Consider the following 14,285-nt stretch of genomic DNA (forward strand, 5'->3'; position numbering starts at 1 on the left):
GCAGCTAAGACTGCCTGTGTGCCAGTGATACAGTAGGATTGCCAGATATCTATGACAAGTTTTGGAAATCAAAATTTCTGATGTAGACATCTCTCAGAATTTTGGCCAACGGTAAACCCTCGTGTAATGGATTAAGATGTGAGAATGGAGATTGTAAACCATTCATTCTCAGATCCAAGTGATCAGCAGTGCAATACAATGCTACATTCTTTGCATTCCTTCCCACATAAAAGCAATCAAAAATGAAAAATTACTGTAACCTAGTAGCATCACATACTGTTATGTCCTCATTATTCTTCATGCTGAATCATTTCTCATATGTCATTAACCAAGTATTAGAAAGGCAAATTCCTTGGAGTATTCTCTCAAATGACTGCTTTATTTATTTTACAGGTTATTTGTGAAATCCCAGGAATGTGCACACAAATGCAAACACAGTCAATTTTTTTCTTGTTTCTTCCTGGCTTTTCCTCTAACTTGTTTCTAAATTGTAAAAGCTTTGGAAGTGTTGGCATGAAATAAGAAATGTCGCAGATTTACATGAACCAAGTCTCCTTCGGCCATCCTGGCTGTATAGAAAGGGCTTACAGTGGGTGACAGCTGCCTTGGCTTCCTGAGACTGCTGTAAAACTGGGGTAAGTGGCCCTATCATAACATTTCCAGGACCAGAGGGAAGGAGATGTTTGCATCAGGTGGATTGCCAAAGTGCATTTCAGTACTATCATTTTTCCTTACATTACTCTTATTCCCTCATGGAGACTGGAAATATAGCCATCATAAAATTGTCTCAAATTCTGTGACTGGTATATGCAGCAAATCAGAACAGCAAAGCTTTAAGCCCATTGCACACTAATAAGTAACTTCTCATGGGAGCTGACTTGCCACTATCTCTCTCAACTTCTGTACTCACTAAAATTGTTGCAGACCACAAGCCAAATGGATACGGATAGAATTCTGCCCAATAAACCAAGGAACACTACAAATTGTGATTGCTCTTTACTGTTTGGGCACTAGATTTGTTAATTTTGGATTGTTTCTGCCTATAATTGATTTGCATTTGTAACCAGCAACACCTTCATAGTATACACTACAAGAATTAAGAAGTAAAGTTTCAAGCCTCTTTGCATTATTGGGTGCTATGGAAAACATTTATGCCATAATCACTGATAAACACACTAAAGTACAACTCTCTAACTTCAGTGGTGGCTCTGATAGCTACTGAATGTCAGTAATTCAAAAATTACAATAAAAAAAAAAAAAAAAAAGAGTGCTCCAAGATATTTTCAGCTTCAGAAACCCCTCTTTTCATATTTACTTTGATAAATTATTTTCTTAATAGTACTTTTCTCCTGAAGATACTAAAAATGCAGAGTACCTAAAATTGATTAGACTAGCACATAAAATATGACAAAAATTGAATAAAAATATTAGGAACGTATTATAACTTTTTAAGGATAATGCAAACACAAAAATATACTGTATCCACATCAGATGATTTCAAGGCATTTTGAAAAATGTACCAAAACCATCAAAGAGATGGATAACACAAGTATGTAGGTATCCATAATTTAAAAAAAAAAAAAAAAAAAGGAAAAAAGAGTACTGCATTGGCCTAGTTTTTTGCTATGTAGTTTTAGAGGCCTGAAATTTGAGTTATAGGTACTGAATAGCTACAGCTTTGAGATCAGTGACAATCATGTCCATTGCAATATGCATAGACATATAAGACTGTGCACTTGGAAAATCCGTATCCAAAAATTAAGGTCACTTTTGAGAATCTGTTTTCAAATTACAATGTGTAAGTGAACAATGAAAACAATTACAATTTCATTTCTGACTTCCACTCTAGATATTACTGTTTGCTCATAAATTCGGGAAACATGAGCAGGGCTGCCTGTGACAATATGCCGTCCCGTATATGTGTGTTTTTCTCACCTTCCTGCTTGTATATCAGTGTGGGCACAAATGGGGGCACATGAATTTTACAATGAAAAATTTAACTCAGTAAATTTTTGTGATGAACTATGACTAAAAGTAACTAACAGTACTTACCTTGTAGCTTAGATAACTCAGCAGCAGAGTTTCAAAGAGACTTATTACAGCCACAGAAACCTTAAGTGAAGTGACAAAATATGTGTATTAATATTGACTTTGAAACAATATATGAATTAACTATTACAATGGAAAATAAAATATCATAAAAAGCAGCTTTTGTATGCACCCTCTGAAGCCATCTCAGCTAACAGCATTTAGCATTAAGCTTAAATATTGTTATTTTTCTGACTAAAGCACAGGCTGTGACATGAGTCTCATTGCTCTTTTCCAAGAATAACACCACAGGGAGCCTGCAGGGTGGCCTTTCCATGGTTTTTAGAGAGCTCCATACACGGTCTGCCAGATTGTTTCTCAAGTTTCAGTTGTCAAAAGCTATTCATAAGCAGTTTATGAAAGTCAAGCTCATCATTAGAGCAAACAGTGACTCAACAAGAAGCTTGATAATTCTAGGAGAAAAACCTATCTAATTCTACAATACTTAGATACGGCTTTAATACTTTGTAAATATATTTTAAAGCTATATAAATTTGAAACAGTTCGCTCAGATCAGCTTATCTTTATGCTTTTATTGTACTTAGTCAGGTAGACTTCTTTGTTAACATCAACTTTTCCAAGTTTCCTTCAACTTCACTAAAATCCTATAAGTCATTGTTGTCTACCATTATGAAATGGAAATAGTTAAAATGGCCATTTGCATATTACCTGTAATCCCCATAAAGGCAAGCTTCTATTCACCCAAATAATAGGAGACCTGTTCATTAAAATAAGAAAAAAAAAAAAAAAACACCACACCTATAAAAATCTGCTTACTGTTTTGAACAAAATCAAGAGAAAAAAAATTGTACATGTGAATGGAAATTAGAGAAGCCTTATTTTTTAGAAACATTCCCAGTAATAAAAATTTTAAATCAGTAGTTATCTACTGAGTACTGACATTGCTTGTATTGCTAATCCAGAGCCAACCGTTGAGTTCCCATGGGAGTAATCCAACACCCAGTGACACCAAAATCTTTCAATGGATTCAGTGGTGCTAGTTAATCCCCTATGATTCCAGAAAGAAAAAAATCAATTTGCACAGATGCAAAGCAATAATATTTATGGTGGGAAAAGAAACTTGACAATTCTTTTGTGTGAACCTTTTGCTACCTATGTAATGGTATAAATGGTATCTAATTCATAGGGGCTGACATCTTGGAAAAATCTCATATTGTCTTAGTATTTACTAAACACAACAGTAACAGGCACTTGATAGAGTACCACTGGAATCTGGCATACTCCATGGTACAATAGCTTACTGTTAGTCATTTACTGCTAGCCATAATTATGTTTTAAATAAGGACATCCAGTTTTTTTCAGCAAGGTATAAAAGTTGATGGAATTCAGACCTTACAAGAGCATCCAATCCAGCAGTTCACTTATGCAATCAGAGAAACAATTAAGATATTAAAGGCAGTTTTGAATATTCAGGAACACAGAAGTAATTGCTTGACAGTTATGGAAACATCACTATTACATGTTAAAATGTCACCTTTCCAGATGGAAATGGATTTGTCTTCCTGTTTCCCTCGCTTCCCCAGTATTATGTGGACTTCTGGTTTGCCTTTTTAAATTAGGAACTCACCAATCAATTGTTCCAGGTGTGTAGTTTTGATTGGAACAACTCCAGTTTAATTCCTTACTGATATTTGTCATCCCATCCATGCAAAGTCCATTTTCATTGGCAAATGTATATGGGAACACGATTGTAAAAACATATGGGAGGAAAGGGATAATAGTTACATTATTAAGTGTTATGTAAAATGCATGCAATAGTTTGAAATTCTAGGCAATGGATATAGACATTTTAATAAGTAAAATAACTTTTAGAAAGTAGTTCTGTATGTGTTACATATCTGTAGATAAAGGTCTATGAAGCATTTCAGGTTACATTTTTTAAAGATTTTCAAACATGTTCCAATTTAAAAACAAAAGAACTGAAATTATACTTTCAAAAGCAGAACTAAGTGCACAATAAACACTGAAGATCCAGAGATACCAGAAACCCTATCACATGGATAGGCTAAGATAGAAAGAGCATATATACCTCCCATACTCTCAACAGGAAAGATTGCATCAAACTACACTTTATATCCTCTTGTGAGGGTGTGAGGAGGGCTGGAGATTCATGAGTAGAAGTAAGAAACTGGTGATATCTATGTAAAATAATAGCTGCTAGGTACATGTGATGTTATCCTGCCTTGAATTGCTGGCACAAATCCTCCCTTCAAATGGTCATGTAAGGATGTGGGAATATATATTTGTATAAATGATGAAATACATGCTTGTTTATCCTTGGCAAGCAAGGTCAGCAGAAAAGAATTCTCAGACCACAGAATAGTCATAGCTGTATTTTTACAAACTGAGTGGGACAGGTGATAAATTGTACCCATTAATAAGGATGCTTTATGTCTTAAGCTCTTCCCTGTACACTCACTGTGCCTGAAGGAGTAAATGAAAGATAGTAACTTGTGCAGGCATTTCTGAAAAGCAGGAAATAAATATGCAGGGAGGGTCTTTGAGGAAAGGCATTCCTCCCAGAATTGTCACTTTAAAAACAACCAGATGATAACGTTTTCTGTGGCTGTGCTCTCAACACATTGAGTAATTTCTTTCATCAGGCTGTGACACAATATCTAGAAAGAACATTTTTCCATAACACTGCATTTGTAATAATGCATTGTGGCAGCAGTTCAGGTATCAAGCCCTCAAGATTTCTATGGGCAAAACCATTGACATTGATGGGGTACTGTTTGGACACAGAACTGGTTTGTCTGGCATGGCTTCTACGACTGGGATCTTAGTGAGCATACAGTAGTGACTTACCTGAAAGAGATATAACAAACTAACGAGTCTCTTAAATGTACCACAACAGAATATAAGGGAATTATGTATATAGAAAAGACAAATACACTCTCTGGCTGGTGAGTTGTTAAACATTTACATTGAAGAAACAAATATGTCAGGAAAGGTCTGGGCAACTAAGCAGTCTCCAAGATGCAGAAAAATTTTTGCATATGAATACAAAAACATGGAAGTATGACTGTGGCAGAAGTGCTAATGTTCTAATCTGTTCTGTATATCTAGACATAACCTTGCAGTATAATATGCTCATCTGGGCTCACTAGAGTTCTCATAACAAAACAATACCAGCAGCTTCTTCATGCCAGAAACTAACATTAGCTGTAAAATTTTAAGTCCTTCAGTTGCTGTGGTACTATGTCCAAATTTCCCTTATCCATCACTGTTACAGGTTTTGCAAAATCTGTACTGCTTGTTTCCTCCCTACACATTTCCTCTCCTTGAAGAGACACTTTCTAAGACACATGTGGAGTCAAGAAATAGTTTTTGCAGTTGTTTTTCCAGGGAGATTTTTTTCTGTCCCTTTGTCAGATATTCTAATTTCTTACAATAAATTTCCACCAAAATAAAAAAAATCTCAGATGCATCTTCTGTACTTCCCATTCACACATCCTTCTCTCATGCACTGCTGAGTAAAGCTAATGTACTTTTGGTCTCCCTTCTAAGTGTTTAGAGAAAGCAGAGGGCTAGAAAATTGTCATCAATGTCATCTGCATGAAAGGTCAGTTTCATGTATTTGTCTGTTTTCAGTGTCTGGGGTTTTAAGTAAAATTATTTAAGTAAAATCCTGAAATTGTTGTTGCATAAACTGGCAACCAGATATTTTTAATTTTATTTTTATAAATATAAGCATTAAAATGATAAATAAAAATGTTATGTAAAAATACAACTACAAATATAAGTTTGCACAACTACATCTGATGCACAGTTTCTGAGAAAACAGCCAAAATGATTTTAGCAGTAAAATGAAAAAAGTTATTTTAGATCCTATTTCCATTCACACTGTAAGAGTAGCTTTATAATTCTTTCAAAATACCTGTAAGACATAAAAGCAAATCCCTGTTCACAGAATATCAAAGATTCATAAATTAAATTCATTTATTTCTTAGAAATTAAACAATGTTTTGAGAGCAGAAATAACAAACCAAACCAACCAAACAAAGCACATTACCATCCAAGTCCTTGCTTCGGATCATCCAGGAGCACACGAATTATGTATAAGAAACAGCTTAGTAGCTTGAGAGAAAAATTGAATAATCTTATTCTCAGACCTATTTTAAAAAGAAAAGAAAATGCAAAAATAAATTTAGGTTCTTTTCTGTTTTAACCACTTTTACAGTAAAACTAAAAGGAACCAGAATAGCCATGCTGCAACAGACCAGTGGTAGATCTAACCAGTAACTTGTCCCCAATATGGGCAAGTAGCATATCATACAGAAGAATTGTAAGAATAAGCCTGTCAGATACACATAGAATACACCTTTCCAGCTTCCAGAAATCTCTGAGTTAAGACTCCATCTGTTTCAACGTAAAGAACTACTCAGTCATTTGTTTGTAAGCTGTTCTACGCCATTCATCATTCCTGATGCCATTCTTTGAGTCTTTTGACAAGTTTACTTTTTTGAAGGGGAACCAAAACTACACATGGTATTTGAGATGAGAGATATAGTGACATGAAGAAGACATACTTTCAACAATAGGTAGAGAAGATACAATGGCAAGCATTTAAATATTAATATCTGGAAGTCTTCATGCAGTAGCTTCTCATACAGAATATATTAATATTATCCCAACTTATAAAATATTAAACTGTAGTCATTTAACATTGAAGTTCTGTAATTATGCATCCAAGGATCAGGATATATGAAAGTCATGCTGAATGCACAACTGAACGGAATCAACAACTTCTACAGACCATGTAAATATTGAAATGTTCTAGCTGAAAGGATATATCACAAATGACATCACAAAATATTACAGTATTTCCCAAAAACATAGGTCAACTGCACAAAGACAAGATTCCTTCAAAGAGATCCACATGGACGCTTGCTTCTACCACACGGGAAATTTATTTCAGTGCTAATTGGAGCCATTGTCTACTACAGGGGAACTTAGCTTTATTTTAATCATATTTTGCAGTAATAAAAGGATTAGAGTTTAAATTCTCAGTCTTGTTATTATATATGTTATATATATTATATATATGTTATTATATTCAATAGTCTTTAAATTTTGCCAGTGTAAATATTTTTATCTATTTCTTGGTTGTAAGTTTTCATTCACTAATTAAGGTAAAACTGTTGGTTCGCTACAGTTAAGTGAGGGTAGGTCACTTGTGAACTGGGAGTCTAAGTCTCTATACCTGAACACTTCTGTCCAAAGCACAATACCATTAACTGAGTCTTATTTCATTTGCACCTAGTCATAGTAAAGAGGGTATCTTATATCATTGTGTTGCAAACATGTTAGCAGGTCTGCTGAACTCAATGTAATTACTTCTATGATTTAAGACCTACAGCTTCATTATGCATACCCAAACCTGTGAGTATACATTCCCTTTTAAATAAAGAAACATAATTATCTTATGGTGATATTACATACTTTTTGACTTCACTCAGTTGTAAGCTCAAAATGAACACCTTACAGAGAAAACTAATAAATCACCATTTGTATCTACTAGTTCCCTTCACATAGAAAATAGATTCTTAAATATTCGGCCATACAATCACTAAAAGAAATCTTAAGATTTGTTACGCAACACTGCTTACTACTTTTACCTATGAAGTTGCTGTTGTCACATTAGAACTGGACAGACTTTTACAGCACCTTGTCATTTGCAAACTAGGGGTTAAAATCCTGTGGTCCCAACCATAAAAAGTACTGCAGCTGTTATCAGCAATTAGGTTTGTGAACATTGACCTAATGATTCTTGCTGTCCAATCAAAAGTAATTAGCCACAGATTATTTACTCCCCAACATGAGTGAAGAGATTGAAGCAGTAAATGGATTGAGAGGCTGTAAAAGGTAGGTAAGTGTGCTGTTGTGCTATTATTTGACGAGGAGGAACCCCAGTACTTTTCTTGGACAATGCTAAGGGGTTTTTTTTCCGCATTGTTTTAGAACTGTTGCTGAAGAAAACATGAATTGTCTATACTAACCCTTTCGTGGAATTCTGCTGGGGTATGAATGGTTGCCACAACAACTCGGCTATTAAGCAAGAAGAGCAGACAATGTTTAAAACAAACAAATAAAAACCAATCTCAAACAAAGAAGTCCACCAGGATTTCTTTTCCGTACCAATTTTGTGTTGTCTAACTTTCTTAGGTAACTGCAAAAGTCTGGTTTTTGTGTCTTCTGTTTTTTAGTTCTTTGAACACTTAACTTGGTGTGAAACACTCCTGTACTGATCATGGACTCATTTCTAATCATAATTTGAAATTACATGTTGGTTTAAATGCCAAAAGAAAGTGGTGCTTTTCTGATTAACAACTACATCAGTACCAGGGATCCATGCTCCTGCCTGCTGCCTTAAACTCTTAACTCTCAAATATCAGTCCTGAAATATCACAAACTACTTATGTATTCAAATCTTTAAGTTCCACACCTCTGTTCCAGGGTATGCCTAAAAGTGCTTCTGGTTCTGGGCATCTCCACAGGAATGTCTGTTTCCCACAGAATATAAGGCAGGGTTTTCACACCAGACATGCTTTTGTCTAAGGGTTCTCATTAGCATAGAGTGCATACCATGGACTGGGTTATATATAAAGCAAGGCAATAGGATACCTCTTGTACCATATGTCACTTATTACAATATAAATAAGGAAGATTTCAGATCTATTCTGTTTCAGAAGGTCCCAGTTCTGCACGCTTCAGCCTTTAGAAACAGGATGCACTGTCGGAGCATGTTTAGTCTCATTCGAGCTAAAGCTTTAATAATTAATGTAGGACTACCAAGTGAGTATACTCTGTGGTCAAAATTTTCTGTAGCCTGGTAGTTGGTGCTGTCACCTCTGCGTGAGAATAAATGCATTTATTCCACTGTCATGGAGATCTAGGATTTTAAATATGGGAAGGGAGGGGACAGTCACTACAGAAGGTATTTAAAATAGTGTTAATTTATTACTATGTTACAAAGAAAATATTTCATATTTTGTTTTGCTGGCTGATTATTTTTGTCTTCTATTTTACATGCTGCCAGTGGATCAACATGGTGTGCTACACTTAATTTCTTTTTTTCCATTCACAGCTAGATTGTTCAAGTAGCAGGGCCATTTGCACAGAGTATCTCTGTTTTTGACACTGGTGCCTGAAATTTGTATTCAGTTATATCAATCATATGCTGTTATCCAGTTATGTTATCCACTTTAATAAGATTGTAATTTCACTCTGTCCATGTAACCATGGTGTTATATCCTTTGTCTTATTTAAAAGAATAAATTGATAATAGCAGTTAATTTTTTTGTGAAATATAATGTTAGTGTTTCCTTCTCAGTCTGAACATGTATTTGCTATTTTTTGCAGGTGTTTTTAAGTACAGAGTGCTCAAGTACATTATGCTTCATTAGTACTGACTCTGACTTTCTTTCATTTTCATTATAAATTCTTGATGTTTCCCTTGTAAGCATTCTTAGAGATTAAACCTCTGATTTAAAGAGCTGATCTAAATCAAAATGAGAGTGACAGAGACAGCAGTTGAAGATTTCACTATCACCTTCCATTATTCTTTTATTCTAAGTCTCTAACTTATTTTGGGGAATTTTTAGCAAAATCATCTCAGTAGCAGCCAGCTTTAGGAGCTGGATCAAAATACACTGTTATTAATGTATATCGTGATGATGGTTATCTTTTATTCCCCCCTCCACTGAATTGAAACTTCACTTATTTTTTCCTTTGAGACTTATTTTAGGGTGTGATAATGTAGTCTGTGAGCCTGGCAAGTACAAGCAAGACATACTGATATGTCGTCTTCTCTTTTTTTTTTTTCTTTTTTTGGCAGGGACGCAGGCATGCTGGCTGATGCATTTGTAAAATGCTTTTCCTGTATTGGTTGAACTTGATTAGACATTTACTTGCAGAAGTTTGAGTGGAAGCTAGGTTGACAGATTAAGTCTTTTTTTATCAGTTTATAGAAATACTTTCAGAATCAGAATAATGAATGAACCAGTTGATATTTCATGCTACCGGTCTGCGTGTGATTTAGATCAGATTAGTAATCTGTAAAAAATCCATATAAATTCTAGAGTTGATTGCTCTGGTTAACAAAAACCACATGGTATTTTACTCTGTGTTAAATTCACTTGCAACGTCTTAAGGATTAGCAAAAACTGTTTGAACGTGTGTAGTTTGATTTAGTTACACAATCTGAAAATTTGCTGATACTACTGACAATTATTTTCTCGACAGCAATTACAACTTCAGTATGTGAAGGAAAGTCTTCAGTGCTCTCACTGAACACTAAGATCTCTATATATGGGGTTTTGTTTAAATCTTGTTAAGACTGAAGTAGGGAAATAAATTCTTTCATTTATCTCAAGCAAGAATGTACTATTCAGAATCTTACCAGCGAAAAGAGACTTACAGTGAGTCAGGTCATAAATTTATAGACGTTCTTAGTAAGTAAACAAAAGTGCATCAAATCTCTGTTTTGTGGACTAGGTTAGGAACAAAAGGGCTCTTTATTGCTTACAGCTTCCCAGGCTGCCCTTCTAGCCAGGAGGAATACTCTTTTTCTAGTTTAGGATGGTTTTTCTGTTTTGTTTCTTACTGCATTACACACTACATCAGGCACCTGAATGAAGATGACTTTTCCCCTGTGTGTCTATGTAAGTGTAACAAATAAAGCTTTCCCCATGAATGAATTTCCAGCAGCTTTGTTAAACCTGATTCTCCAGCTAGACACTGTCAAATAACTCCAAAGCTCAAACTGAAAATATCAGTTATTCACAGTACAGTGCTTTATCTTTTTTTTTGTTTGTTTTGTTTTGGGTTTTTTTTGTTTTGTTTAGGGAAATATTTTGCTTATCACAAAATGGAAAGTTAGAAAAGCGTAGGCAATAAAAAGATCATATTCTGTGATGTAAAACTAGTAGTTAATACTAGCTGTTACAGATAAAAACATTATGGTCTCCATTATTTTTAAAAACTCCCCAAATTTTGTTTGTCTGAGCTTTTTTTAGATAGGGACACCAAAAAAATAAAGTTATTTCTTTTCTCCTAACTGTCCTTTCCTAGACACAAAGCCATGGAACCATCTTAACTGTATTACAAAGGCCAAAATATATTCTTTCTATTCTAAAAGCTTTCTGTATTAAGGTATTTTAATTTTAGTTCCTTACAGTTGTAGGGCAAACGGAGGTAAATTCGATCCTGCTACACAGAGGAGAACTGAGGTCAGTTACTGCTCTTCTCAGCTATGAAATTCACTGATAATATGCAATGCTTCCATCCCCTTGGACTTGCTACATGCATGTAGATAAAGAGATTATTATCTTAGTTCCTCCACATTATTCTCTTCTATAACAGTCTATAAATTTAAGTGTGTATGTCAATGAAGATAGTATTAAATCAGACTAAAGACAAGGAGTACATTTCCAAGGTACCACACTCAGGAGAAAGAGGTATGTCTGTCCTCCCCATTAGTTTCCTTTCAATTTTTTTTCTTTTTTTCAGTATAGGTCAAGTTTGAAATTTATTTAGGAATACTTAACAGAACCGAACACTTCAAAAAGCTAGGTACTTCTGCAGCTTTTTTCCTCCAGCATTTTAGAGGCTCTTTGCTTTCCTAGACATAAAGTCATGGCTTGTCAATTAGCATTGCAATGTCAGATTCATACAACTTAGTCAGCTTGATCATGATACAGAAATAAAATCATGCCACTAAGTACTTGATCCTACAAAATAAGTATATTGTCTTTAAGTTTAAATAATGCTTTCTGAATGTATTTTGGATATTATGTAAAACTGACTCCTCTACTGGGTAAAATTTTAGCTCAGAACAAAACTAATGATAATTTTTTTGTTGCCTTCAATGGAATTGAATTCTACTCAAAGTATCACAATTACGCTTAACAGAAATGAATCCAATTGCTTACTTGATCTTTGGTTTTTGATGAAGAAGAGCTTTAGTCTCTCTTTAAATGTATTTTCATTCATATAGAATTCAACTTGCACCCTGAAATATAAAAGGAAGTATTAGAATTGAATATGAAAGATACTAGATTATTTTTTCAAAATTATTTGTTCCCCTAATCATATGCTCTTTATGTATAACTGCAGGAAAATATACAGGATGTTCAGCCAAAAGCTCCCTTGGATTTGAATGACTGATGTTTAAAGATTAAAAGCAAAACAAACAAACAAAATTTATTTAGTTTGTCCCCTTTACATGCAGAATCATTTTCATACTACTTGGACACTCTACACTGCAGAATCAAAAGTGTCTATAGCTTTGGTATTTTCATTGGAAAACTGTTCTCGTATCTGCCATCTTTGTAAGGAAGATTTCCTTGATATTCAGGTTAAACCTTCCATCTCAGTTTAATTCCCTTCCTGTAACACTGACATTTTAATGATTCTTCTGTTTTCTGTCTTGTTCATGTCTCTGTTAAGCATTTACGTCTCAGTCTATTTGTCTGTGTTCACCTTCAATCAAATGCTCATTCACCAAACAAACCACCCCCTCTGAACTTTGCTTTTGTCACAATGGAATACTGAGACCCAAAAGCAAAATTGTATTGCAAACATACAATACCATACAGAAAATAACTCCCCCTCCTGATTATATTAAAGCAATAGTAACCTCTTTTTTTTTTCCCTCCCTTGCCCCCAAATTTGCCAGGATGGATTTCATGTTTCTGTCCCTCAATTCAGTCCAAGCACAACTCATGCAATAGTTCTATAGACTAGAAGAGACATTGCAGGGGCTGGAAAGGGGAAAAGAAGGTGTGTATTCACTGTATAGCAAATCTTAGGCCACTCCAGAGTTGTAGAGCTGGACTGCTTGCTGTAGGATGAGTGCAGCATTTCCACTGAAGTCTCTGCTCTACCCAGCTGACTGGATCTCCCTTTCCTATCCCATTTCTCCTCCAACAATGAATCACTTTACCTCGGCGCAGTTTCTGTGCCGCCTTGAGAAGTCAATTCTCAGTTTGAGAACTGTTCTATTATCATGTGACATCACAAGTGAGATACTTCGTTCTCACACCATCATGTGTTACAAAATTGCATATCCTTTTTCTGTTCAGAGGCATACTTAATCTTTATTTGAGTATTCATTTTCAGCAGTCTGTCTTTCATCAAATGACTGTACTTCAATTACTTGTTCTTAAATGTAGTCATGTTTTTCCAGCAGGATCCTGACTTCAGTTTTTCCTTTCTTACATGTGAAGCCTTTGCTGAAACAATTTTTATATAATCTATTTTATCTATATAACCTATGTTTTCTATAGTTTCTCTCTTCCCCTCAAATACTTGCCTAATAACATACATATACTTATGGAATTGGAAGATTATTTAGTTATGGGTTCCAAAATGGATGGCATCTTAGGTAATGTGACTTTTTCATGCTTGCTTACTACCAGAAATTGAGGCTTATCACTTTGTAGGACAGCATCAGCACATCATAAGAAGTCTCTCTATGATTCAGTTAGTGAGGTCACTTAATTTTAGCTAATCACTTAGCTTTAGTGTGGTTTATTGTACTGTTTGTTCCTATTCAGAGGAACCAAAACCATAACCTTATTTTTAAGAATCTGTATTGTAACTAAGCTCTATAACTAACAGAATTTTGAATTTATTTCTATTCTATGACACATTTGGCACAGCAGTAAGAGCAACCTCTACCCTGGACCATCTTTTCTGCCCTATCTGCTTTACCCTTTCTGCAGTAAGATCTTTAAATCGTTGGAGTTAAAGAACCCACCTGCCCTGTGCTTTTTAAACTAAGAGTACCTGCAACTGCATATTTCAAAGAGCTAGGGCCCAGAGGAATGCCCTAGAACTGACAGCAGCCTAGAGGAAATGGTGAAAAGCAACTTGTTTCTGGGCTTCTATTGAGCTTAAACATAGACTAAGTGGTGTGCTGTTCAAGACTGTGGGAGTCATTGCCATTAACATAAGTACAATTTAGGCAGTTGGTAACCTTAAGGCAAGGCAAAGCAAGGAAGCATGTCTAGGGGTTAAGTAGTAGGTAAGCAGGTTTCTGGGGGCCTGAGCTCTCTTCAGTTCTTCTCTGCACATTTCCCAAGATACTTACTGTCATTAATGCAGTGACAGTTTTAGTAAGAAACACTTCCCATGATTTGGCAGCTGCCACAAGCTAAGAGTATATACTT

General features: G+C 35.0%; 1 protein-coding gene and 1 long non-coding RNA gene across 6 annotated transcripts in view; one reads left to right on the plus strand and one right to left on the minus strand.

Annotated features, from left to right (window-relative positions):
- The window catches only part of KCNT2 (potassium sodium-activated channel subfamily T member 2), a 126,609-nt gene that overhangs the window by 83,796 nt on the left and 28,528 nt on the right, over nucleotides 1-14,285 (minus strand). For all 5 annotated transcript variants that reach the window (XM_071810284.1, XM_065842235.2, XM_065842234.2 and 2 more), the window contains exons 2-6: nucleotides 12,045-12,124; nucleotides 6,125-6,224; nucleotides 3,677-3,733; nucleotides 2,758-2,806; nucleotides 2,053-2,112 (exon numbers count right to left, since the gene is read on the minus strand). In XM_071810284.1, coding sequence (XP_071666385.1) covers nucleotides 2,053-2,112; nucleotides 2,758-2,806; nucleotides 3,677-3,733; nucleotides 6,125-6,224; nucleotides 12,045-12,124 — 346 coding nt within the window. The remainder of the gene's footprint in view (nucleotides 1-2,052; nucleotides 2,113-2,757; nucleotides 2,807-3,676; nucleotides 3,734-6,124; nucleotides 6,225-12,044; nucleotides 12,125-14,285) is intronic.
- Nucleotides 1-14,285, plus strand: part of LOC139828292 (uncharacterized) — a 34,276-nt gene that overhangs the window by 19,543 nt on the left and 448 nt on the right. The window lies entirely within an intron of this gene.

Source organism: Patagioenas fasciata, chromosome 6 (assembly GCF_037038585.1).
Source record: "Patagioenas fasciata isolate bPatFas1 chromosome 6, bPatFas1.hap1, whole genome shotgun sequence".
NCBI classification, from domain to species: domain Eukaryota; kingdom Metazoa; phylum Chordata; class Aves; order Columbiformes; family Columbidae; genus Patagioenas; species Patagioenas fasciata.